Below are 27,924 nucleotides of genomic sequence, written 5' to 3' on the forward strand. Positions count from 1 at the left end.
AGCCGCTAGGTTGCGAAGGCCGACGGAGGTTAAAGTTGGTTAAAGCACCAGTCTAGCGTACTGAGGGTCGTGGGTTTGAGTCTCATCGAAGGGTAAGTGGTTACCTCCAATACATTTTTCAAACCAATATCTTCCACATAATGTACATATTCACATATGAGTTTTCACAACATTGTAAATTAATGTCCAAGTCGGGTGGTTTAATCCCCGGAATATAGGTAATTAACTTTGATTGAACTGAATAGTTTTTTTTTGTTAATATTGATTTATTTATAGAAATTTTGTATTTTGTTTCAATGGAAAAATTTGGATTTCTTTATGGGAAATTCATTTCTATATAGTAATTACAGCTCCTGGACTTCATCTCATAGCTCCGATATTCATCCCACGAAAAACAAAGCAATGAAAAGGTATTTGATTTTTTGTGATTTTTTTCAGCAGTGAGCAGAGCACGCATGTTAGCAAAAAGAAGCGACAAAATTGATGTCGTATTTCTTTGTTTCGCGATGAGATGAATATATGTTCAGTGAGATGGAAAACGAACAGTTCCCCTAATCGCTATTTTTACTTTTAAAAGTGCTTATGTATTCTTGTTTCTGGGATTTTTTTTAAATATTTATATAAATTTTGCATTATTTAGTAAAATTTCATATTTATTTATTGCGTTTGCCCTGATTTCTTTATTGGCACTTTCTAGTTTTGTTATGGAAATGTTACTTTGCTGCTGCTGCAGTCCTTGGCAAAAGTGGTTTTCGTTCCTGGATACTAAAATTAATTAAGGAGATACCTACGAAAAACTTCTGCAGCAGAGCGAAAACAGTGCTGCATAACACGATATTACACAATGAATATTTTGACTTTGTGCAGGAGTTTCGCCTACATATCAAAACCCAGAGAAGAATCAGGCATAGGCTGAAATTCTCCTTAATAAAAAAATACATATCAAAACCACAAACCACAGTTTGATGAATTATTAGGATGATAGAGCCACTCCATATTTAATTATAGGTGATTGTCATTTTTCGAAGAGAGACATCTGTATTTACGAGGGAATATTTAACTAGTCAAGATAATCCTTCAATGGTTTTAATTGCACCATTAGATAAGACACGTTGAAGATTAGGATTCGACATCGACATCACTGCGAATCAGTTCAGTTTGGTGGAGTGCAAAAGGAGGAAGCTACATACATTAAAATGGGTTTCAAAAGAAACCACAAAATTGGATTGGGGGTCGTTATAATTGTCGCAATAGTAGGATTAACTCTTGGGCTAGTGCTTGGTTTAGATGATTCCAGTATAACAAATGAGGTGAGTGGTGGCATCTGGATTATTAATAATCTCGTTGATTGGAACAACCAGGATTGCAGAAAATGCATTACAATTGACACACATTATTTTCTTGTTATTGTTTATATGTGTAGTGTTATAATGCCCTGCAATGTAAGATTTTTTCTTTATTATTTATTGATATTGATCGTAAGAAAATAACAGAATGTTCGGGAGCCCAGCTCGTACAGAATGACCTGAAAATACAGGCCAAATCTAATTTAATTCGCCGAGGCAGTGTCACTACCTTTCTAGCGTTTTACCAAGACACCAACCTTACATGGCGCGTATATGCTGCGATGTACCGTTTTCTTCATAACCTTCAAACGCAATGGTCGTTCGTTATCAAATTCAATAGCGATCAACTAGGCTTTGCCCCCAGCCGAAATAAACTTGTTGCGAGAAAATCGGTTAAGGATTACTATATGAAAAATTGTCTATTATTTTTCTTTAGCTTTTGTGCACACACATACAAACACATGGACAGACAGTCATTTGTTCAGCTCGTCCAGCTGAGTCGATTGGTATACAACACTATGGGTCTCCGAGGCTTCTATAAAAAGTTCGTTTACGGAGTGAAATTATAGCCTTTTCGGTACAACTTTGTTACTCGAAAAAGTTAAAAAGTAGCTTATATTTGTTACGATTAACAGAAAAATGATTAATGCGCTATGGATCGCTTGGAAACTCGGGAGGATTGTGAAGTGAAAAAAGGAGAAACTTCTTTTGACGTAGGACTACGTCTGTCTTTCCCAACAAACATTCACTAGTTTAACTAACATCAGTGTGATGATTCAGTTCAGCACTGTGTTGAATTATGTCTGTACTATTTCTTATCGCAACTTCTGTTCAGGCTTTGTTCACACAATTTTGGAGAAGTTATACAGCTACAACATTTCATTTTGATAAACAATTTCATTACCTGATTCGTTAAACCTCTAATTAGCATTTTACTTAGCCTTAATTCAGCTATATGTAAATTCTTCGAAAATAATAACGCATTGAGAGTAACATCATCAAGATCTTCATTGAACGTATTGCAATTGCTATTTTCATATAATCATTTTAAAATTTTCCTACATCGGGTCTCGAACTGCTGACATTTGATCATCCGCCGGTAACGTTGCCATCCGCGCCATCCTTGATTTGTAAGTTATGGCTTATCCAGTGCAAAACATAAATAATCGTATGGCTGAATATGAATCATAACTGGACTCTTAATCAACAAGTCAATCTGTCAAACTACAGTTTGTTAATAACTGTACAAGATTTTTATTTCAACCATTGTTTAGCCAGTCATAACCATTCAACACTGGGAAAAAATATAAGAAAATAATGTCAAAACGATAAAATAAAATTCGTCTCCAATGATGGGGTTTATGAAAATTTAATGAATTCATGTTCGACCTTGCTCGTCATCAATTGTGTCATCAATACCACACATGCAGCGAGTAAATAACTACACATATCGACATTTATTTACATATAGAAAAACAACTAGTACATAGGAAATCTGTAACAGACATCCAATATGGTCGATTTTTAATAAATTTGTTTGTGTTCGTTTCCGCACAACTTTGCTCCAGCAATTTTGTTCGTTGTAATCTCCAACAGCTTTATAGATCAGGAATCAATTATGTATCACGAAACAATTATGTATTGTCCCACGAATATAAAAAAGCCTGATTTTCCTTACCAATGATTCCAACAATGTCTTGAAATTAAATTATTGTTTTCCTATCCAAATATCATCAATTCAAGCCTTCGCGATTTTCTTTCAAACGGAAAAAACATAAACTATTATTTATAATATTTTCTTCCACTGTGCGATAGATCCGGTAAAGGTGAAATCCAATGGTTAAGAAGGACAACGGTTAAGAAGGATGTTTAATGCTTGCTTATGAATCTACTATTCAAACTCAATTCGACCACCCTTTTAGAGCATCGAGCATCACATCATAGTCGAACAGAGAATTTTGAAAATCGTTAGTTCAGCACATTGATAAACTTCCCCAATGTGCTGAAATGTGATAAAGCTAAAACGTTAGTTCGATCCCAAATAAAGGTGATAAACAAATAAATAGGCCAAGTCGAATATTAGTTGGATCAAATGCTGAAATGAAATCTGTCTAGCGAATTATTCAGCATCCATTTTATTCAGCAATGAAGATTACAAATAAACAATAATTCAGCTTAGATGCTTATTTGTAGCTTGTCGTTGTTTGTTGGGTTTCTATATTGGGGTGCACGCGGGTGCACTTTACGATTGCGAAAATCAGGGACCGTCACGAAAATCCTGATTATTAACTATTTATTATCGATAATTGATAAAAAGTTTAGAAATAGGTAAACCAACCAATCACGTACATGCATCACTGCACAGACATCAAAAATCAATCACTTGCGGGTTTGGATCTAATCCTCAGTTTGAACAAGATTTCACGCAGAGCGGACGTATCAAAGCGATCGCAGCGGAGCGGACACAGCATCACGGAGGCGCTGGTAACATTTTCAACGGAAATCCATCGCCATCGCCAACCTAAACGAACCAGCATTTCATATAAAGAAAGGGTTGACTATAAAAATAGCACTGTTTATTATTTTATTGTAATTTATTACAAACTAGCAGACCCGACGAACTTCGTTTCGCCTAAAATTGATTTATTTTCTGATTAGATCTCGAGTTATGAAAAAATTGGTGTTTCATTTGTATGGGAGCCCCCCTTTTCAAAGCGGGGAGGGGTCTCGAACCATCTTAAGAACCTTCCCCGGCCCCAAAAACCTCTACATACAAATTTTCACGTCGATCGGTTCAGTAGTTTCCGAGTCTATAAGGCACAGACAGACAGAAATTCATTTTTATGTATATAGATTGTGGTGTTAGTTAGTTGGAAAGGCGCATTGGGAAAAGAAAATTGGTTCTTCTCAGGGCCAATATTTTATGGAAAGAAAGAGTTAATTGCGAAAATGGACTGTTTCGGTGGCATTCGGTTTGGCATGGTAGCTTGGTTGTTGTTAGTGATTCCATCCATTCAAATTTATTGCATCATCTCCCTCCGACGCGCTATCAAATTCGCTTTTTACGATTGAGTTTTGCACTTTGAAGAAAGTTTATTTTGGATAGTCGGATCAACCTCAGTGGAAACTATCTACAGCAACCACCCATCGGTGAAAACAAATCAGTTGCTGCAACCTTTATCAGAAAAAAATATTAGTACGCGATGTATCGCATTATCGCTAGTAACGCCGGCTCGTTCTGGAGGAACGCGAAGAGAAAATGAGAAACTTCTAATTGATTCAACTCAGCCATGAGTTTTTAGGTGATGAGTTGGGTGCGTTTCAAATCACGATTGATTTGAATCGTTTATGAGTTTTTGGGTTTTTACCAACACTGTTTTTTTTTCAAGATCTTCTGTCTACGCCGAGGTGTCGCACACTATCTGATATTCCAACATTCCTTTTTAGTGTAGACGCCTTGCAATACTCCTCACTCCCCCTTACACCGAGCCTCTTGTCCTTAGTAACTTAAAGGACTCCTAAACCTCTTCGTTGCTCATAGAAATGGCCCTCACTCCGAAGTTTGCACGCCAACCTCTCGAGCACATGCATCTGTACAAGTGGCCCGACTCCGATGCTCGTACGGCGCCTCTCGATGCTCTGCTGACCATCTCCTGTTTCGATCCATTTTTTTCCTTGTTGGGTATTTTAATCACTGCGACCATTTGTTAGATCTATTGTGATATATGCCCCATTTGATCTAGCTTTGTCAAGTTGACGCATCATTACTATTTAGAGCAATTGCAATACCTTGACTACCAGCGTTACCCAATGCGTTATTATGGTTCTGATGAATCGTACTACCATATTGGGACATGTTCCCCAAACTTCTGGGGGTCTATCAGCCCCTTGTTGAAGAACTGTAATCTCTTTCTAAAAATTGCCGGACAATGGCATAACAGATGTTCCGAGTCTTCTACATGTATGCCGCAGAAACGACATACATCATCTTGAAGTTTTCCTAACAGCTTCAAGTGATATCGGCTCGGGCAATGGCCTGTTATAAGGCCTGTGTATGTGTTAAAATCTTTTTTTGAAAGATCTAAAATTTTGCGAGTGATAATTACGTTTGGTGTGATGAAACGTTTAGACTGCCTCGCAATCAATGTGTTTTTCCAGATGTCCTCTATTTTAGAATGTTCCCAAGATTTGAGTTCCATTCGAAGAGAACACGCAGATACACCACAAAATGGTTCGGGACCTATGAATTGTCGAGATGAACCAAGTCTGGCCAGCATATCAGCTTGTTCATTGCCTTCAATGTCACAATGACCAGGAACCCAATACATTGAACTGTGAGATGTGTTATCGAATGCTCCTTCAATGTCAAGGAACGCTGCGTGTGAGATTTCTTTTGCTTCAAAAGATCTTTCCAACTTTGTAACTACCCTGTGAAGCGCTGTTACCGAAGATTTTCCCTCCTGATACGCAAACTGATTTCCGCTTAGATGAGTTTTCGTTAAATAGGATGATTCCTTTAAAATGATGGAGGATAAGCTAATTGGTTTGAAGGATTTTGGGGATGATTTATCCTTCTTATTAGCTTTTGGGATAAATGTGACACGCACCCCCCTCCATGCAGTCGGTATATAGCCTAATATTAAGCTTAATCGGAACATCTTAGTCAGAATGGGTGCTAAGATTTCTTTTCCCTTCTGTAGTAGTACAGGAAAAATTCCGTCCCTACCTGGCGCCTTGAAGCGTGCAAAAGAATCAATCGCTCATTCTACTTCCTGTTCAGTAAATATTTCACTGGCCACAATACTAGCATCACTCCTCGTGCAATTCATCCCAGTGACCTTATTCGTTTGCTGAATATCTCGCCTGGCTTCATTTACACTAGTTTGCGATACAGATACATTTTGGTCTTCATGTAAATTGATGATAGAACACGGAAAGTGTTTTTGCACCATTACTTCTAATGTTTCATAAGTTGTCTTGGTAAAAGAACCATCATCTTTTTTAATAGTCCCAAGACCATTTGTGTGATTCTTAGCAAGGACTTTCTGCAGTCAGTCCTTTTAGATCTACGAATTTCTCTATTGTAAGTAGTGAGGGATTCTCTGTATTGATCCCACTGTTGTGTGCCTTTAGCCCTGTTAAATAGTTTCCCGGTTTTCTTTCGCATCTTTTGAAGATTGGTATTCCACCAAGGAACGTCTCTATTTGAAGAAAGTTCCTTAGCAGTGCAGCTGACTTGAAAAGATTGCAGTATCAAGCAGGAAAGTTGCTACGAACTTTCTTCAAGTCCATGACACAGGCCTGGTAGCGGGTCACTTTTTAGTGACTTGGTCACTTTTTTCGGGTCGGTCACTAAAAAGTCTCTTTTTTCGACCTTAAGTCACTAAAGTCACTTTTTCTCGGAAAAAGTCACTATTTTTAACTATTTTGAAGCTTTTGGCTATGTTCCGTGAGCATCGTCGTGAAATGAGAAAAAATGTTGAAAAAATTGAAATTTTATCCGTCGAAAGATTCAAGACGGACTTGAAATGACGAATCAAAAAAAAAAATGACCACTTAGAACTTTTTGACCCGAACGTTGTTCGGAACTCCAGATTCGCTGTGAGAGATTTTCAACAGCGATTAATTGAAGAGGTTTTGTGTTACAGTTTATGATTGGGTATATAGTAATGAAGGCAGGATGGGCACAGCGGATTGAGGATCTCAATATATACACAAAGCCAATAGCTGACTCGGATGAGTTCTAAAAACCTCTTTCAAAAACTGTTAAACTCTACACTTTATTAATTAATAAAGTTTAGAGCTTAACAGTTTTTAAAAGAGATTTTAAACTGTTGAATATTCAGATTGATCTTTTTAATTTTAAATACATATTTTCTGTTGTTTCGGGAAAATTATTAGTAAGCGAAGGCTTGTTCTAATGCTTATTAGTGCATACTCAAAACAATCAAGCTTTTTAGTTTTTTATAACAAACACTTACAGCCAGGATTTTTTACACAATTTGGTTTTGGTCGTTTAAGACCTTCAGCTTCAATGAAGCAATCAGTTCACCCCACGAAAAAAATCACAAAAAAAAATCAAAGAAAATTTAGGGAGTATTCGAAAAGCTGTGATAATTCAGGTTAACCGAGGAATTAATGAATTTCAACCGCGTAAAAAAAACCTGGGTATATATATTTTGAAAAATAAAATAAAAATATTCATTTTAAAATCAAAATGGAGAATTTTGCCACTCTTATTGATTGATACTTACTGAGATTTCTGTCAAAGTTGCTGGAAATCATATATTTTTTTCTGGGATACATGGCTGCGCGGATTTTTTGCCGAGGTGCAGAAGTAAAAACTTAGTGTGTAAGGGATCCCCATATAAAGATTAATGATTCCGTAAGGAGCAAAATGAATGGTCTCTCGACATCTGCTCAGATAAATATTGAATTATTTTTCAAAATATATTCTGATTTTAACATTTGAAACTGCATAAACTTAGATATTCCATCAAGGAAAATCGGTAATTTATTGGTTGCTGGTTAAAACTTCTTGTTTAGGCTTTTTAAAGTCCTGAGAAAATTCTTTAAGGTTTTGAAATAATTCTTGGGTTTCAGATTCATAATATATGTGAGTCGAATAGATTTATGTCTAAACAAGTTCTATTTTTGAACACAAGCAAAGATTTTCCGAATAAGTTCGAATCCATAATAAACATTATTGCACATTATTCTGCATGTCTTGCCTCAAAGTTGTGCTTTTCCAGAGGTGAAGGGGGTGCAAAATTTAAAAAAATATTTAAAATACATAATCAAATAAAACAAACTTATTTGGCAAGGATTTGTTGAATAATGTTTTGGCAAATAATTTTTTTTTTTTAATTTATTGCCCATTAAAATTGAAAATTTCGACCAAATGATATTAGAGGGAGACATAATTTTTGAAAATTATTTGTTTCAGCCTTATTAACCCTAAATAAAAGTCAATTTCTGTCACTGAAAATGAAAATAAAAGTCACTATTTGGTCACTTTTTCTGCAGATGAAAGTCACTATTTGGTTCCTTTTTTCACCAGTGTTGGTCACTAAAGTCACTATTTTGAGCAGCATTGATCGCTACCAGCCCTGATGACAAGAGTTTAAAGAGGTGCTAACGTTTTCCGCCTCTATTATACAATTTGAATTATACAATTCCCAGTTAGTTTTCCTGGGATCTCTTTTGGTTTCTATGAGTTGATTTCCAGCCTCATATTCGAATAATATGTGCATTAGAGTGATTCAAAATTTGACTTTCTTGTTCCCCTATGCTTAAACGATTGCATTTGCCATTTTAATAATCCTCCTAAATTTTTAGCAAATTTGGATGTAATTTGATTGTGCACACGTCATTTGAAGTTTGTATGGAAATTAATATGAAAACTGACCCTTATTTGAAAGACCGTTCCGTGAGGTGGCCCATGAACTATTAAAATATAATCAATAAATTGACTACACAGAATACTTCTCAAGCTGAAAGGCAGTTGTTGTTGCGAAGCGATTTGTCGTTTGGAAGCAAAGTTATGAAGAAAACAAAAATGCTCATTATTGATATTGATGTTATTCTTTTACGTGTTAAATTAAATTTCCAACGATTCAGTATTTCTTTAATAACTTTTCTTGTGAGCATCAAATCGCTTCGCAATAAAGACGACCTGTTTCCTTGTAAAATTTCCTATGTTGCCGATTTACTCATATGTTTTTGGACCTTAATGGGAAGCGTTGGGAAACGGTTTTCCATAAAAGTTACTGTTTTCATAGTAATTTTCATACAAACTTCAAACTGCGCGTGCTCACTCAAATTACATCAAAATAAGCTAAAAATTTAGGAGGATTATTAAAATGACAGATGCAATCCTTTAAGCATCGGGGAGCAAAAAAGTCAAAATTTCAATCACTCTAATGTGCATGTGTTTCGATCCATAGCTCCTCATGGATTCCTGCTGACCAGCAAGCAACCCAACATGCCGACCTTCTGATGAGTTCCCCCCAGCGCTACCCAGCGCTACCCACGACTTACGTGACCAATCATGATTCCGCTGCGTCACGCGACTTATGCGACCGATCCATGATTCCACTCCCACTCTGCTGCAACGTTGACGGCTGTAACTAACCGGCGCCTGCTTATTTCCGTCCACGCCGAGGTGTCCCACATTATCTGATATTCCAACAGAATTGAAACTTCCAGCAAAAAACACAGAAACCAATCTTTTCTCATACTAATCCTTATGCAAATTTAAATCGCGATGCGGAAGACGAGTACACAACCAAACGGATGTAGATTCCGCACAGTTGATAGAGGTCCCAAACAAGGATGTTTCCAATCATTTAGTAATTTGGGTTCGATCTTTTAGTATTTTGTTTATAACTCTTTCCAGTGACTAAATTTCAAAATGTGTTGAATGGTGGACTACTAGTGTGATGTTTTTTTTATACAACTGTACCTAACAGTACGTTGTTTTAATGCCACTTTTAGCGCTAGATTCAGTACCCTTTACTAAATGATTACAATTCCAATCATTTAGATCAAGTTACATACAGACATCATCAAGCAGACTTAGTGTAGTTACGAGAAAGAAAAAAAAAGCGGATATTAATAGAACTAAACTCATTTCGCATAATTAGGCATTGCTGAAGAAAAAGAACTGAATCTTGTTCGAATTCCAGTTTTATCACCTTCCCAGCTCACACGCATCATGGCACTTCATACTGCCGAGCTTGTCCCTCAAGTATGGTAACTTTCTTTCTTCAGTGATTTGACTTTCCTCTTCGCGAGTGCATGTAATTTGAGTGCACTCATTTCTTTTCGGCTCTGATAATGTCATCTGCTGCTTCTAAACATCAACCAGAGGTAAATTGACTTGTTTTTTTGGTGATATCACATTCATACATTCAGACTAAGTAAGACAATCACTGTCTTGGAAGGTGAAGATGATAAAAATAACATAGGCGAAAACTGTTTGTCTACCCTGCTTTACCTATACGAATCTGTTTGTATGTTCGAAAATTGATCAAAGCTAACATTAGCGATTGTGTGATGCATTGTCAGAATTTTTTTCGGCAGTATAAATATTCAAGCACCTACACACTAACGCTGATTGGTCGTGTGATTTCTGAAAAGCTGATAGCTGATTGATGGCCGTTATTGGTTTCTAATGCCGATGAATAAATAACCAGGTATATAATCTACATGACTACCTTATAGAAATGGTCATCACGTGATAGTTCCAATTCATGCTAGTAGGGTAGGGTACCAACTGGTTTTCTCGACAGGCTATTGCACTTCGTCACATCCTTCTAGTGTTCCGCATAAATAGTTGAATCGTACATACGCGAGGAAGCATAATCAATTTCGGTTTTAACGAGATAGTGTTGCTATAATTGAGGGGTTCAGTGCGTACCGGGAATGGGACGCCCGTCGGAAATACATGTTGTTACTCTACACAGCACAATTCATAACTTTTAATTGCTCATCTGCTTCTGAATGTGATGCCTCATTTTAGTCACAGCCTTAGTGAGCTTTGAACGATATGAAATAACTCGCAGCACATTTCAATTAACGGTATAGATATATATTCCAACAAAAAGAACAACAACAATAGAAAAGCGATAATCAACAAAAGAGGTATTTAACTCTTAAATGGAACTCGATTGCAGTTCTTTTATTTTTCTTTTATTTTATTGAGACTGAAAAGCAGGCGGGAGTGGAGTTTAGGAAATATTACGCTCATTCTCCCTTAGGCATAAAACCTCTGTTTTTTCATATCAACAGTTTACAATCAAATGATACATATCATGATAACTTCAAAACTAACAATTGATGACATGCACTAGATTTTACAATACAATCTTAATACATTATTACTACGTCTAACATAACAAAAGGCTCAACTTACATAGAATTGGACAAATATCTAATATAGTTCTTCTTCAGTGTGGAACGAGTCAAATGAAAATCGAATACACTATAATAACGATTGAAAGTTCTACACATACTACTGATTGGTTCATTTTGGCCATAATTTGTACGGAACATAGGGAGACGAATAAAATTGTGGGAACGAAGATCACGACGGCGAATATCAATATTTATAAGACGAAGTAAACTACAACAGTCAACGTTTGAAAGCAGAAGGTCAGATACAAATGGAACCTTAGCGACATCATGTCGCAGCTAGAGCGGTTTAAATCCTATAAGTTTGCAACGATCCTCGTATCTTGGGAGGTTCTGAGGATCGTTCCAAGGCAAGATACGAAGAGCAAAACGAACGAACTTATACGCTGGATAGATTCAATGCGTTGGATCCCATTTTGATAGTATGGGGACCACACTACGGTTGCGAATTCCAATATTGGTCTAACTAGTCTAACTAGCTTTCAAACAGTGCATATTTGTGAAGTTTTTAGTAACTCGAAATAGAAATCAAAGATTTTTAGAGGCTTCCGAAGAAACATACGCTATTTGGTCCTTGAATGTGAGCTTACAGTCAAGCATTACTCCTAAGTCTTTCACGGTTTTGTCCTTCCGTAAGGTTGTGTCAAAGATTTTGTAATCGAAGTTAATAATTGATTGCTTGTGAACAAAACTAGTAACAGAGCACTTAGAGGCATTCAAAACCATCCGATTTGTAACACACCATTCGACAAACTCGTTGAGCTGAGATTGCAGGTACAAAGCATCAGTTTCAGTACGAATAACATGATGGAGTTTAAAATCATCTGCATACAAAACTTTGAAGCTTTTGATAGAGAAATTCACGCCGTTCAAATATAAAAGAAAAAGATATGGCCCGAGATGGCTTCCTTGAGGAACACCTGATGTAACATTGAAAGATGTAGAAATATTGTTTCCTATTTTGACAGACATTGTGCGATCAACTAGATAGGAATTGAGCCAATCTAAGATGTTTCCATGAAATCCAAGTTACAGTTTGAACACCGTAATCTGATGATTGATTTTATCAGAGGCAGCTGATAGATCAGTGTATACAGCGTCAACTTGGAGTCGACTCTGTAGAGAACGAGCTATAAACGAAACGTCCGATACGAGGTTTGTGGTGGCAGCCCAAGTAACATTTTAAGTTTTATACCGCTCTTGAAGACCATAATTCAGCCTACAAGACTGTTATAAAACCAGTATAAAACCAAAATGTTACTAGGGAGGGATGAATCCATGTTGAGCTTCATATATAATTATTGTAGCTGTGTATTAAGAATACGAGGACAATAATCTCGAGTAGTTTCGCAATTCCGCAGAGAGAAGCGATTCCACGGTACTTCGAAACTTTGCGTTTGTCGCCCTTTTTGTAGACTGGAAAAATGTAGGAGCACTTCCATCTGGAAAAACTCCGGAGCGTAACGATGTGTTGAAAATGGCGGCCAATGGTAGAGATAGAGCAGTTGAGCACTTCTTTAAGATTAAGGACGGAATTCCATCTTGTCCGGGATTTGATGAGCGTTTTAGTTTCGTACAAGCATTTAATACAGTCTCAGAATCCATAAGAAGGTAAGTTCCAACAGTAGATAAGGTTAGCACATTTAGTGTTGCAGCAGATACTTGTTGTTCATTAAGAGTCTCGTTGGTGAAAACACTGCTGAACTGCAGTTCTGATAATACCTTCAAATTCAAACTTCGGACGCTTAAGAACTTTCTGACATATAATCAGTCTATTAACACGCATTTCAAGTCACACCTTTTAAATCAGCATTTAAATCATAAAGTATAGCATTAAGGTCGAAGGGACAAAAATTCGAAATTACAAAATTAGTTAAAATTGAATAGCCATAGTATTGAGAACAAAACAAAGCAAACCGTTATCGGGGGTGACAATTGGCCAAATAGGGGTCAGATTGGGCCTTGTTTTCAACAAATAAGAATGTCTTAATAATGGAACTTATGTATTTGGGCACAAGGAAATTGTAATATAAGATACCTTTTTGAGTGACTTAGATAGCCGACCTACAGACTGTTCGTGATAATGATGGCCCAATTTTGACTTGAATTCACAACCTCTTATTTCTACACAAAACTCTACCACCAATATGCAATATGCATATGCATAATCATGATTATAAAACGTTCGGGACGCGCGCTAGAACATTCATTCAGGCTCGTCATGGCTGTGTACCATGAAAGAGATTTTTTCGTTAATGTTGTACAAAATACAACATCACGCGTGTTTGAGTGTTAATTAAAATTATTCGTACGGTTGAATCACCGAATAATATGCAACTTAAGCTGTTATGTACAGCTTAAGGTCTTAGTGTACATGTACAATGTACATGCTTCAGTGTTTATATTCAGTCATCACGGCGAACGAGGCTAAGTACTCGGACGTCTTGAAGGCGATGAGGAGTGACGTCAAGCTCGGTGAACTCGGCGCCGACGTACGTCGAATCAGACGTACCCGGATGGGCGAGATGATCCTCGAGCTGAAGCGGGGCGTCTCGCAAAAGGGCGTCGTCTACAAGAAGTTGGCGGAGGAAGTTCTAGGCGAGACGGTCAAGGTGAGGGCACTCACTACGGAGGGTTAAAGACCTGGACGAGATCACTGAAGTCGAAGAGCTCGTCACGGCACTGCGGCGACAGTGTGAAATGGAGACGCCCACCGCAGCCGTTCGGCTACGGAAAGGTCCGGCAGGGACGCAGGTAGCATTGGTTCGGCTATCTGCAGCGGACGCCTCCAAGGTAGTCAAGTTAGGGAGCGTCAAGGTGGGATGGTCGGTATGCCCTGTGGGCATATACGAGCAACCCGAAGTTTGCTTCAAGTGCCTGGAACCGGGGCACAAGCAATGGGACTGCAAAGGCCCTGACAGAAGCAATCTCTGCCGACGCTGCGGATTGGAGGACATAAGGCACAATGCTGCACAAACCTCCCAATTGTTTGATTTGTTCCAGCAAAGCTGTGAACAGCAAGCACCCCATGGGGGGTTCGATGTGCCCGGCGTTTAAGCGTGCTGCAAAATCACAGTGCAGGTAACGCAGCTGGCTTGCTCGGCCTCGCCCGAGTGTTTGGTGTGCGCAGGTTTAGAGGAAACGGCGAAACACGTGTTGTTCGTGTGCTCACGTTTTCGCGCAATGCGTGACCACATGTGGTCTGGACACTACCCCGGACAACCTAGTTCGGAGGATGTGTAAAGATGAAGTTGGCTGGAACGCCGTTTTATCGGCTATCGCCCAAATCGTCTCGGAGCTACACAGAAGGTGGCGCGTGGACTCAAGGATGGCTAGTTCAGGCGCAAATAAGAGGTGGTCCAAGGGATCGGAGTCGGCTTCATGGGTCATACCGGCGGTCATGCTCTGTGGTCGAACTCGATCCTTTTATCGAACAAGTGGCCGCGCGAAGAACAACATGGTATCGTCGCTTTCGCGGCGTCGGTCAACCGGGCGGGTTCCGAGCCCGAGGACGGAAAGGGGTCCTCGTCAAGGCTGGGGCAGGCGTAGGCACCGCGTCGGCAAGTCCCTCTGTGTGCTGGCGAATAGGCCCTATCGCAGAAAGGTCAATTTGGGGTGCACGCGGCATCATCATTCTTGATACCAGTCGTGCAGAGGGAAGCAGGCGCGAAGTCGACCCACCTTCCGAGGACATAGGGCGTGGTAAGGCCACCTGGAAAGCCGGCAACGTGTTGGCACGATACCATGGTGTTCTTCTAAAAAAGCGAGTTACGATGTTCGGTGCTGCAAGGACACGCAGCTAACCTCGAGGGTGCGTTGTGCACTGGCCCCCCTTTGAAGCATTACTTTCTGGTTGTACCGAAGGGACTATGGGCTTGGCGGCAATGGAAACGGTTTAGCGGGTCGGGGATGTAGTCCTGCCTCCCTCGGTGATCCCTAACCCCGCACTTCCTGGTCAACCCAGGATGTCTGTTGAGCAGATTCCCCCTCCATTGCTTAGGAAGAAAAAAAGAAAAAAAAAAGTGTTTATATCTTACTTAAAACCAATAACGACGTCACGTAGAATTAAAACCAATAACATCCTCATCTAATAAATGATGAAGAGAAGAAAATGAATTATACACGCATTACTGACAATCTTCTGTATCTCTATGATCGACATCAGAATGTAATGCATAGGAAATCGCGTTGGTTAGCTGAGAAATAATTCATTATACGACACTGATTCAAATATACCAAAACCAACATGTTTCACTCAAACATGCACTCGAAGCGACACGTGTTACAAAAGCACGATCTAACAAGTACTAATTATTCAGCTTCATCGTCCCGAGAACTAATAAAAATCCCCTGTCTGCTGTATCATCTTCTTCTTCTTCTATGGCTTTAAATTCCAACTGGAACTTGGCCTGCTTTTCAACTATTAGCATTTCCTCAGTTATTAATTGAAAGCTTTTCTTTCTTTATCTTTATCTTTATTGTTGTTGCATCAACAGGCTACATTTGGCCTCAATGATGTAGAGTATTTGAAAAAAAAGTGAACATATAAAGATGGTGCCAAGGGATACAAATACAAAATAGGTATAAAACATTTAAACAAGCATAGTATTTGTCTTCGTCTGTTCATGTCTGCGAAGAACGGTGAAAATCTGCGGCGTAACATGCTCCGTGTGGCGTGGAAATCGAAGAGTGACGCGACTCTGTTGAAGACACGCAGTAGGCCACAAATAGCTCCATGCATGCCATAATTTGTACGACGAAAGGGCAGCCTCAACATATGGCTGTTACGGAGCATGCGTGGCTGGACGTTCAGGTCTATTTGTTCCAACATAGCTCCACAGTCAATTCGTCCCTGCAGGGTATCGGCGATCATAATGGCTTTGTCGACACCTCTCAGTGAGCGAAGTAGCTCCAAGTTGATCAACTGACATCGGCTTTCGTAACTCGGTAGGCGAAACGGAGCCAGCCAAGGTAGCCTACGAAGCGCGAAACGAAGGAAACGGCGTTGAACAGATTCGATTCTTTCAGCACCGTTGTTGTAACGCGGACGCCAGACAACAGAACAGTACTCCAGAGTCGAGCGCACCAGGGAGCAATAGAGAGTTTATGTCGGTGACATTCTTTGCAACTCTGAAGATGAATCCCATAGTTCTGGATGCTTTGTCGCGAGTTGCGAGTTTGTCGATGTAGTTGCGAGTCTAGGATCACGCCGAGGTCCTTCACATGGCTCACTCGCTCTGTTTCTGTACCAAGAAGGCTGTAGTAGCAAACGATGGGCTGTTTTTTTTTCGTGAAAACGTTATGACAGAACACTCGACCGGGTTTACCACCATTCGGTTTAGAGAGCACCAATCCACGAAGCGATCTAGTTGATGTTGTAAGAGCTGACAATCGGCGATACTATGTATTTCCAAAAAGATTTTAAGGTCATCTGCGTAAGACAACCGAAGACATTTGATAACGAGAAAAAGATCAGTGGTCCTAGATGACTCCCTTGTGGTATACCGGATGGTGCATGAAAACTTTTAGAGGTGCATTCCCCAATAGCTATGGTCAGATAGCGGTCAGAAAGATATAAATGAAACCAGTTCAGCAGACTGCCGCTGACTCCGAATCGGTCCAGTTTTGCAATGGCTAATGAGTGATTAATCTTATCGAAAGCTGCAGAGAGGTCAGTATAAATAACATCCGTTTGTGCCAGTTCTGTTAGACTGTTTGTGACGTAGGACGTAAGGCACAGTAAATTGATGGAAGTTGAGCGACCGACAGTAAATTTGTGCTGATAATCACTAAGAAGTGGCTCACAGTGTGAAAGCAGTGGTTCCATAATGACGAGTTCGAATAGCTTCGAGACGGAACACAATGACGTAATCCCTCGATGGTTGGTCACATCGCGTTTGTCTCCCTTTTTGTGGACTGGAAACATTAGTGCAAACTTCCAGCAGGAGGGGAAATACCATTGATGATCGAAGATCTGAACAAGAAAAGAAGTGGAACGAGCAAACTCTCGATATGCCTTTTGATGAAGACGGCCGGTACCATGATTGGATACCCTATAATGAATTCAGCTGATTCCAAGACGAATCGATTGGCGAGGAAACCTTGCAAATAGGATCATCGTAAGTTCATGAGTTGTGGGCCCTCCTTAGCCGTGCGGTAAGACGCGCGGCTATAAAGCAAGACCATGCTGAGGGTGGCTGGGTTCGATTCCCGGTGCCGGTCTAGGCAATTTTCGGATTGGAAATTGTCTCGACTTCCCTGTAATGCCAATAAGAAGAAGAAGAAGTTCATGAGCTATATTGCCTCGAAGGAAATGCAAACTCATTTTTATATACAGAAAGATTTATTTATTTGAGAGTGAAATGATAGCCTTTTGGTACAACTGTTTTTTTTTAATCTTTCGTTTTTTTAATCTCTTATTTGCCAAGTTTATCAAGTTATCAAGTTTACAATACATTTCTTGATTCTTATACATAGTGTTAGATACAACTCTTTGTTGCCAGTAGATGAAGATCAAGATCAAAATAATTATTCAACAGCCACAAGTTGCGCCATGCATTTTTTGATTGCTATAGCATATCTATTTCAAATATTTCAAGCATGATATTCAACCTTTATCAATCAAATTAAGCAGCATCGATATGGACAATGCAAAGTCGCTACACGGGGGAACATTTAAATGATAATGTCCGTACAATCACTGTTTTCGAGACACTAGAATAGCTAACATCGTTCAGCTTCAGCTGAAGCACAAAGAATATGAACGAATTCAAGTTAAAATCATGCTTTCCAATACTGTTAATTATTTGTGTAGTTAGTAGTGTAGAAGTTAAACTAAACAATAATGTGAGATAAATAGCCACATGGAGCATCCGAAATTCTAAATCGTTTCTGTCTCTATTTTCTTCTCGCGGCTAGGAGGGACGTTCTTTCACCATCGATTATGATCGGGACACCTTCGTGATGGATGGCAAAGACTTCCGTTACGTGGCCGGTTCATTCCACTACTTTAGAGCCCTTCCACAAACGTGGCGAACGAAACTGAAGACGTTGCGCGCGGGTGGACTCAACGCTGTGGACCTGTATGTGCAATGGTCACTGCACAATCCGAAGGAGAACCAATACGTGTGGGACGGTATCGCAAACATCACCGACGTGATTGAGGCTGCCATTGAAGCTGACCTGTATGTCATCTTGAGACCGGGGCCATATATTTGCGCAGAGATTGACAACGTGAGTATTACGTTCTGCTATGTAACTGGGAGATATTGACCGGGCTATTCTTATTTCGAATTTGTTCTTCTGTTCTGATAAAAAAATATCCTGCCTTTTGATGCAGATGCCTTTCTTGTTTACTTTAAGTAAGAACAACATATGTTATTCTACATTTGTAGCCTTCTTCTTCTTTTAAATGGCTCTACATTCCAATTGGAACTTGGCCTGCTTTTTAACTTAATAATTTATTAGCATTTCCTAAGTTATTAATTGAACGCTTTTCTACTTATGCCCGCCATTGCATGAGTGATTATTAGAGTGGGGCGCAGTTGTATGGAAAAACGCAAACTTCGTCCGATCAAGTGAGATCAAGGTTTTTCTGAATCGTTTTGGGACCCCTATCAACTGTGCAAAATATGGGCTCGATTGGTTGCAACCTCGCATGCCGCATCGCGTTTTAAATTTACATAGAGATTAGTATGGGAAAACGTACTTTTTTACATTTTTGCTCTTAGCGGCTTCAATTTATCATCAATCACGTGACTCAATACGTTAGCATATAGTCTGGAAGATGCCGAAAGACTTTGCCGAAGAAGGTACGTAGCTAGAAGGTCTACAAAAAATGTTATTACGTTTCGAAAATTGATGGTTTAAACCATATGCAAGAAATCAATGTTTCTGCCAGCACTACCGGACGACCTACACGGAAGAAAAAAAGTACCCAAAATTGAGTATTTTTAAACTTACTTTTGAGTTATTTTTTCTCTTCTCTTTCATCCACACTTTCTTTTGTTGTCAAAAACAAAAGAGCCAAACAATCCAACGACGCCAGTTCAATACGGGAAGCCAGTGTTGAGTTTTATTACCTGAGGTCGAAATTGAGTGAATTAAACTTACATTTGGGTAAATAAATTTTCCGTTGGGTACTTTTTTAACATGGGAGTAAAGGTAAACTACTTCGACCCTACTTACTCAATTTTGGCTTCCCGTACGGATGTTCGAGGTTGGGTGAATTAAACTCACTATTGGGTAGTTTATTTCTTCCGTGTATGGTTATCGAAGGACAAAACCCACCTTCCTTCTAGTCGGATTTTTTTTCTTTCTGAAATAATTCCGAATAGCTCCCATTAGCCCTATAAGATCAATTATTTTGAAATAACACTCAGTTAAATTATTGGTCTACGTAGTACGGCAGTGCTGGCAGAATAAACGATTTTTTTGCATATGGTTTGAACACTCAATGTTTATTTATTTATTTATTTATTGTGTGATTTCATCAACAGACTACAATTAGCCCTAATGATGTATGTAAATACTAATTAATACTAAAAAACGCACATAGTCAAAAAAATATAACATAGCAGCATTGTCAAGATAAAAAAATTAAAACAAATAAAATGCAGCCTTATCACATACAATCAACGAAAAAATTCAGAAAATCTACGACGAAGAACATTCCGCGTCAAGTTGAAGTCGAACATGGAAGAAACTCTATTAAACGTTCTCTGGAGGCCGTAGATTGCAGTTTCTGCACCGTAGTTAGTGCGACGAAAGGGGAGCCTCAGCATCGAATTGTTCCGTAGCGGTCTTGGTTGAACGTTCATGTTCACTTGTTGTAAAATTCTTTCGCAATCTATTCTTCCTTGAAGTACATCAGCTACACATAGGGCTCTGCCCACATCCCGGCGGATACGCAGTGGCTCTAAGGCAATCAAGCGACAGCGCTCTTCGTAACTAGGAAGATGCAGCGGGTCTCTCCAGTTTAGTCTTCGAAGCGAAAACCGCAGGAAACGCCGTTGAATAGATTCAATACGTTCTACACCGTTGTTGTAATACGGGCTCCATACTGACGAACAATACTCTAGTGTAGAGCGCACCAAAGAACAGTACAGCGATTTCAGACAATAGACGTTCGTAAAATTTTTCGCCGTTTTCATGACAAAGCCCAGGGTTCTAGACGCTTTGTCGACAACGTATGAAAGGTGGTGTGAAAATGTCAGTTTTGAGTCTAAAACCACACCCAAATCCTTCACGTGATTCACTCGTTCGAGTGTAGTTCCCAGCAAATGGTAATTGAAGATAATCGGCTCTTTTTGCGTGAAAATGTGATAACGGAACATTTTGTCGGATTAACAACCATCCGGTTCCTAGTGCACCAATCAGCGAAAGCATTGATTTGACCTTGGAGAGTATGGCAATCAGTAACCGAGCAGATACGTAGGAATATCTTGAGATCATCGGCAAATGATAATCGTGGACCCTTAACAGCGTGATGGACATCATTGAAGTACATGATTAAAATCAGCGGTCCTAAATGGCTGCCTTGTGGTATACCCGACGTTGCACGAAAGTACGTTGATCGGTTGTCGCCTAATGCGACCGTTAATTGGCGGTCAGTAAGATACGAGCGAAACCATTTCAAAAGATCCCCACCGATACCTAATCGGTCCAGTTTTGCGATCGCGATGTCATGATTCAGCTTATCGAACGCAGCAGAAAGGTCTGTGTAGATCACATCCGTTTGGGCCCGAGTGTTCATACTTTCCGTGATGTACGAGGTTAGACACAGTAAATTCGTAGTTGTGGAGCGCCCAGTTACAAAGCCATGCTGGTCTGTGTTGATGTGTTGCTTGCAGTGTGCACTGACGTAATCAATGATAACAAGTTCAAATAGCTTCGATACGGCGCATAACGATGTAATTCCCCTGTAGTTATTAACATCGCGCTTGTTACCCTTTTTATACATTTTCCAACAGGAAGGGAATACTCCGCTGGAGATTGAAAGCTGGAAAATCTTTTGAACTGGAGCCAGTAGCCATTCGATACTTCTTTTAATAAAACAGGATGGCACCCCATCAGGGCCGGGCTTATATGAACCCTTGAGTTGAGATGCGGCTTTAGTAATAAGTTCAGCACTCACGTCAATGCTAACCAGCTGTTGGTTAGCCAAGCGGACGTTCTCGGCTGCGGAGTTGATGGAGTCGGCGGACAGTAGCTCTTCTTCGAACACACTGGAAAATTTAGCCGAAAAAAGGTTGCAAATGTTCTGTTGCGTGTCAGCAGTTTCGTCATTGAGAAACATGGATGAAGGCAATCCGCTTTCCTTGCGCTGTTCATTTATGTAATTCCAGAAAGATTTCGGGTGAGTTTTTAGGCGTTGTTGGATCCTTCTTTGATAGCGTCGGAAAAGGAACCGACTTAAGCGCTTGTACTGATAATTTATGCTGACATAGTATCGTTTCAAAGAAAGTGAGCGGAATTTAGTAAACCTTTTTATTCCTTCTTAACGAGCGAAGTTCGTTAGTCATCCACGGAGTGCGACTGTCAGACTGGACAATTCTTTTCGGGACATGCATATCGATGATGTATGCCAAGACATGAGAGAAAGTTTGTGCAGCTGTGTTGACATCGATCGGATCCAAAATTCGATCCCAATCCAGCTCTGAAAGAACTTCGACAACACTGCGATAGTCGGCCCTTCGAAAATCGTAGGTCACTGCAGCCACAGTGCTAGAAAAATCACGGCCAGCGGTTTCCTCGACGGTAATTACGAGAGCTGGGTGATGAGCGACAAATTTAACCAAAGGGACCGGTGCCTTGGAGATAACTGGAGCGGTTTCGCGAGCGCTAGTAAAACAGAGATCAAGCGAACGACCGTTCTCGTTTACAATTCCATTGATTTGAGATAAGGTAGCCATACTATAATTGTCCAAAAGCTTCGTGGCACCAACGTGAAAAGATGATCTTTCAAGGTCGAAGCCGTAAAAACCGCTGTGAATTCGTTTCCATGCGATTCCCGCGAAGTTGAAGTCACCAAGTATCATCAATTCGTCGCACGGAGCGGCATCGTTCGACACAAATGAGAGAGACTGACAGTGTGTGTCTATAAACTCCAAATCACGCGTCCGGTCTGGAGGAATGTAAAGTGCGCAGATAAACAATCGACGATCGACGAGTTGAATAGCGACCCAGACTTGCTCCACGGCCTTCCAGGTATTGTCCTCAATAGCAGTCACTTTTAGTCTGGAGCTTACAGCGATAAGAACGCCTCCTCCTGTGGATTTCCTACTGTTGTTCAAATTGCGGTCGCAGCGAAATATTTGGTAACCATGCCCAAAAACATAACTTGAGATGGTTCTAGAATCCAGCCAGGTCTCAGTCAGAACGATTATATCGTAACATAGATCGATAACGGCTAAGTGATAGTCGTCCAGAAGCCCGTTCATTCCGCCAACGTTCTGATAGTAGATTGTGATGACGGATGATGTTGGCAGGACGACAGATGCACTGGAAAGCGAAGCACTATCAGATGCTGGGAGGTTTACTGGGTAACCATACTTGCCGACAGATGGAGATCGGAAGCTCCCGTTTCCAGTCTCAAACACAGGACCGGGACGGCTGTTGGTCACTGGCAGCAATAGCTCGACTGTGTTGAGTGGATAGGGAGCTTCCTCAATGCAGGCAGCAGTTGTGCGTCCCAGTGGGTGGCTGAATCGATGAGCAACAGGCGCTTGACATGGTTCTGAGTGGAGTTCATTGATAGAAACAGGACACGACGGATGTATACTTTGCAGCGGTGTTAAATGAGGGTTCGATGTGCTGAAAGCCGAGACACTTTTAGACGATGAAATAGACCTTTGTTGATTGTACTTGCCGGTAACAGGAATTCGGAAGACCCCTTCTCCGACCTCATTCGCAGGACCGGGACGACTGTTGGGCGCTGGCGGGAAGGGCTCGACTGCGATGAGTGGTTCGGGGCCTTCCTTGAGGCAAGCGGAAGTGTTGCGTCCCGGGAGACGGCTGGAGACATTATGGTATGGGAGGCTTGTGGAACTAGCGTTATTGTTTGGTCGCAGTTGTGAACAAGTGGTCGAGCTGAAAACAAAAATACTTTCAGGCGAGGCAATGTTGGTTCGTTGATCATACTTGCCGATTATTGAATCTCGGAAGACCCCGTCTCCAAACTCAGTCACAGGGCCAGGACGGCTGTTGATCGTTGGCAGGAATGGCGCGACTGCAACGAGCGGATAGAGGTCTTCCTTAGGGCTGACGGCTGTATGGCGTCCTGGCGGTTGCTTATGGCGTACATCGTGTTGTAGTATCTTGATGACTGAATGCAAAGGCTGGAATTTAGCTGGAGAAACTCTGGAATCGTTGGAAAAATCAGGGTGCGAAATGCTCGGCGATGAACTATACTTGCCTGTAGAAGGAGTTCGGAAGATCCCGTCTCCCATCTCAAGCGTAGGGCCGGGACGACTGCTGGCCGCTGGCGGGAAAGGCGCGACTACGATGAGAGGGATAGGGACTTCCTTAAGGGCAGAGGCAAGTGTGCGTCCCGGAGCAGAGCTGACGTCATCTATCGTATCACTTATTCCATCAATATAACTTCGTCCATTGATGTGCTCAATGGATCGTCGGATACTGCAGCAGGTCCTGGTCGCCAAAAATTTGCTCCCGATCTGTTGTCGGTGAACTCCCGATAAACTACTCCTCTCGGCCACGTAGAAGTCGATAGAGCCTTGGACTTCAGGTCCAGGTTCATACCGACTTTGAACGAGACAAATGACAAAGTATTTATATCCCTTCCTTTAGCGACCAGTCGAATCACTTGAATGTCATCTGAAGCGAGGCGTTTCATGGCGAGAGCGCGAACTTGATCTGTGGACACATCTCTCGCGATACGGGATAAATACAGCCAAAACTTTGGTTGAGTAGGCGGAATAGTAGCTATCCCCATTGACGGAGAAGGAGTGCTTCCAGTTCCAACTTGTAGCGGGGCTGTGGGATAGGTTCTGCGTTACCGATCGTGCTAAAAGCCTCCTGCCCTTGGTAAACCTAGGATGGATGTCGGTGGGCTTCGAACACTTCGGAGTAAATGAGCTAGAGTTTATCAGCTTGGCAAAGTTCGTCTTTATCTCGGTTTTCAGTTCGTCCATAATCTCTAACTTCAGGTTTTGCATAATATCGCTATGAGAATTCAGCGCATGCACTTGTCCGACCTCATAAGCCGCACGTGTCGTATTTCGGAAGCGCAAGTCATCCATCAGTTTAGTACACGAATAGCACATCCAGAAAATTTGCTTGTTTTTATAACTTCCTCAAACGCGTCCGCAGCAATACCACAACAACGGGGATGAAAAATGGCCTTACAGAAGCCTTGGCACTCAACTTGAATGTCACCGATCTCATTTGCACAGGAACTGCAGACTAGAGACATTATGTTCGAGGATGCGGACCTATCGTATGTTGCGCTTGAACTTTCGCACTCCAGACAACCGTACATACAGAAACTACTGTGATCGAGAGTAAACAATTCGCACAATCGAGTCGACTTCGGATCACTTGTACCGTGATCACAGTATATGTTAATGCAAATCACTTAACTCGCCCGTCGTTTGTTGATGAATTTTCTCAATTTCCGAATTCACTACGCGTGATTCTTCACTGCAATAGTATGCACCACGTAACCGTTTGCGATAAAGCCAAAGAACGCCACTTTCAGACCAGTTTTACACGTACTAATTTGCAATTAACAGCAGGAGAAAAACGCAAAACGATGCAACAGTAAACAAACAAACAGAACGAATATGTTCGAAGCGTTATAACTTTTTTCGTGGACGTTCCAGCAACGTGCCTTCTTCAGCAAAGTTTTTCGGCATCCTTTGGGTTATACTTTAACGCAATGTGTTACTTGGTTTACGATGAACTGAAACCTCTAGTAGTAGAAATGCAAAAATATACGTTAGTATGGGATTAGTATGGGAGTATGGGAGACTAATTTCCATACAAATTTCAAACGCGATGCGGAAAGCCAGGAAGCAACCAATCGGCCCCAAATTCTGCACAGTTGTTCAGGACCCAGAATGACTTCGAAAAACCATTGATTTGAAAAAATGACCATGACGCCCCACTCTAGTGATTATGTATCTTATATAGCAAGTACAATGGATACAATATGATGTCGAGAAAGTTTCCAATCCACAAAAAAACTTAACCCGAGCGAGAATCGAACTCACCATCTCCGGATTGGTAATCTACGCCCTTGCTCGCAAGGCAATCCTACGCTACTGGAGACATTTGTAGCCTATATTTTATATTGTCCGTTTTAAAAGCTATCGAAATGGCACCGATAAATTATATTAATTCAACGATAGAATCATTTTGTTAGTGTGTTGTTAGTGAAATTCAGCAGAAATTTCGAAGGGAACGGAATATTTCATATAGAACACACATTATGCAGTTTCACTTGAGAATATTGTATAAAGATTAGAAATATAAGAATAAGAGATCGGCAAAGACACCATCTTGTTTCCAATCGAACCGTCAAAAGCGGTTCCAATTCGACTTGTTTACATTTTGCATCCATAAGAAGCAAGCAAAATATTCAAGTGCTGCCAATATTATTTTCACGATTTCATGCATTTGCATTGCCATTTCCACAGTTTTTCACTCCGCCGGTCTCTGGTTATAGGGTTGCTAATAAAGATTATTGATCGTTTCGAGCAGGGAGCGTTTCAGTGTGCAATCATTATTTTGCTCATGATAGCTTATAGCTTATTACACGTTCCACAGGGCGGATTGCCATACTGGCTGTTTACCAAGTATCCAGGCATACAGGTTCGTACAAGCGACGCCAACTATACTAAGGAGGTGGCAGTTTGGTACGAAAAGCTTTTGTCTCAATTGACCCGATATATGTATGGGAATGGAGGTCCCATCATCATGGTACAACTGGAAAACGAATATGGCGCTTTTGGTAAATGTGACAAGCAGTATCTGAATTTTTTGAAGGAAGAAACGGAAAAATATACCGAAGGAAAAGCAATAATGTTCACGGTCGATAGACCATATGGAGATGAAATGGAGTGCGGTCAGGTACCTGGAGTATTTGTTACAACTGACTTTGGTCTGATGACTGACGAAGAGGTTGATATTCACAAAGCCAAACTGCGCTCAGTCCAGCCCAACGGGCCTCTGGTGAACACTGAGTTCTACACGGGATGGTTGACGCATTGGCAAGAAAGCAACCAACGCAGACCAGCGGAGCCGCTGGCAAAAACTCTACGCAAAATGCTTAGTGATGGTTGGAACGTTGACTTCTATATGTACTTCGGGGGAACCAATTTTGGATTTTGGGCAGGGGCCAATGATTGGGGCCTTGGAAAATATATGGCCGATATAACATCTTACGATTACGACGCTCCCATGGACGAGGCTGGCGATCCTACAATGAAGTACACAATCTTTCGTGATATTATTGGAGAGGTATAAATCTATAATTTCGCATTACAACAGATGTAATCACGTAAACTATTTTATATCAATCCACAGTACATTGATCTACCGGCTGTCCGGGTACCGGATCGAGCACCAAAAATGACACACGATCCAATTTCAATGGCCAGTGTGGACAGTCTCTTCTCAACGAACTCCAGAAATATTTTAGGTTCACCTGAGCGGAAATCCAACTTCTTAATGACATTCGAAGAACTTAATCAAAACTCCGGTTTTGTGTTGTATGAAACTACGTTGCCAAAACTCACTCGCGATCCGAGCCAACTAACTATTAACGAATTGAGAGATAGAGCTCAAATCTATGTAGATGAAGTAAGTATGGAATTCAAACGCAAAAGAATCATTAGATTAGAATACAAATAAATACATTACAGTTTTACATTGGTACACTATCGAGAGAAAACAATATAAATAACCTTCCAATTTCCGCTGGATGGGGATCAAAGCTCTCAATTTTCGTAGAAAATCAAGGTCGAATAAACTTCGACGTTCTAGATGATTACAAGGTAAGCATATTCTCTTTAACTTTCAGGCAGTACCTACTTGATATGATATTTGTTTTAGGGCATACTGGGTAATGTAACAATTCAAATTTACGACGAACCTTACTACAAGGAGTTAACGGACTGGACAATCACGGGTTATTCATTTGAAAATTTAAATCAACTCAAACAAATAACCGATACCGTGTCAGATGGACAGGGAGTGAATGGACGTGGGATGGCAATCCATGGTCCTGTTATATTTAAGGGAAAACTCGATATTGGCAGCAGCTCTATCCAAGACACGTACATCGATATGACAGGCTGGGGAAAGGTAAGGCTGCTATTAAACTGTATACGAAATACACTTTTACTAACAAACCTCGTTCTTATCGCAGGGCTTCATCGTGGTGAATGGTTTCAAACTTGGACGCTATTGGCCGGTAATTGGACCACAAGTAACCATGTATCTTCCGAAGGAACTGCTGAACGAAGGTTCCAATGAAATCATTCTGGTGGAATTGCAAAGGGCTCCAACTGACAAATTACTCCATTTCACCGATAGTGCTATTCTCGACGAAGCTTAACAGATGTATAATAAAATAATGATTTTTAATATTTCATTCGTTTTTTTCCTTTTATGGTGTAGGAGGGTTTATATAAATCTGTTA

The 27,924-nt window shown here is 40.6% G+C and overlaps 1 protein-coding gene across 3 annotated transcripts; it reads left to right on the forward strand.

Annotated features, from left to right (window-relative positions):
• The first annotated feature begins 1,168 nt into the window (after positions 1 to 1,168).
• Positions 1,169 to 27,876, forward strand: LOC134205337 (beta-galactosidase-like). Of its 3 annotated transcripts, none has more exons than XM_062680504.1 (7): positions 1,169 to 1,310; positions 18,180 to 18,494; positions 26,049 to 26,741; positions 26,808 to 27,083; positions 27,146 to 27,277; positions 27,336 to 27,587; positions 27,652 to 27,876. In XM_062680504.1, the coding sequence occupies exons 1-7, from the start codon at positions 1,197 to 1,199 to the stop codon at positions 27,838 to 27,840; spliced, it is 1,971 nt and encodes a 656-aa protein (XP_062536488.1). In that variant the 5' UTR covers positions 1,169 to 1,196; the 3' UTR covers positions 27,841 to 27,876. The 3 variants fall into 3 exon arrangements, with proteins under 3 accessions (XP_062536488.1, XP_062536490.1, XP_062536489.1); XM_062680506.1 differs by lacking the exon at positions 1,169 to 1,310 and adding an exon at positions 10,086 to 10,217; XM_062680505.1 differs by lacking the exon at positions 1,169 to 1,310 and adding an exon at positions 17,954 to 18,107.
• The last annotated feature ends 48 nt before the right edge of the window (positions 27,877 to 27,924 follow it).

Source organism: Armigeres subalbatus, chromosome 1 (genome assembly GCF_024139115.2).
Source record: "Armigeres subalbatus isolate Guangzhou_Male chromosome 1, GZ_Asu_2, whole genome shotgun sequence".
Classification (NCBI taxonomy): domain Eukaryota; kingdom Metazoa; phylum Arthropoda; class Insecta; order Diptera; family Culicidae; genus Armigeres; species Armigeres subalbatus.

Bases quoted from the DNA above. Each gene is read 5' to 3' on its own strand.
- LOC134205337 (XM_062680504.1), top strand. From the start codon at position 1,197: ATGGGTTTCAAAAGAAACCACAAAATTGGATTGGGGGTCGTTATAATT. The intron at 27,278-27,335 runs GTAAGCATATTC...TATTTGTTTTAG, and splicing joins ACGTTCTAGATGATTACAAG to GGCATACTGGGTAATGTAAC. The intron at 27,588-27,651 runs GTAAGGCTGCTA...TTCTTATCGCAG, and splicing joins ATATGACAGGCTGGGGAAAG to GGCTTCATCGTGGTGAATGG.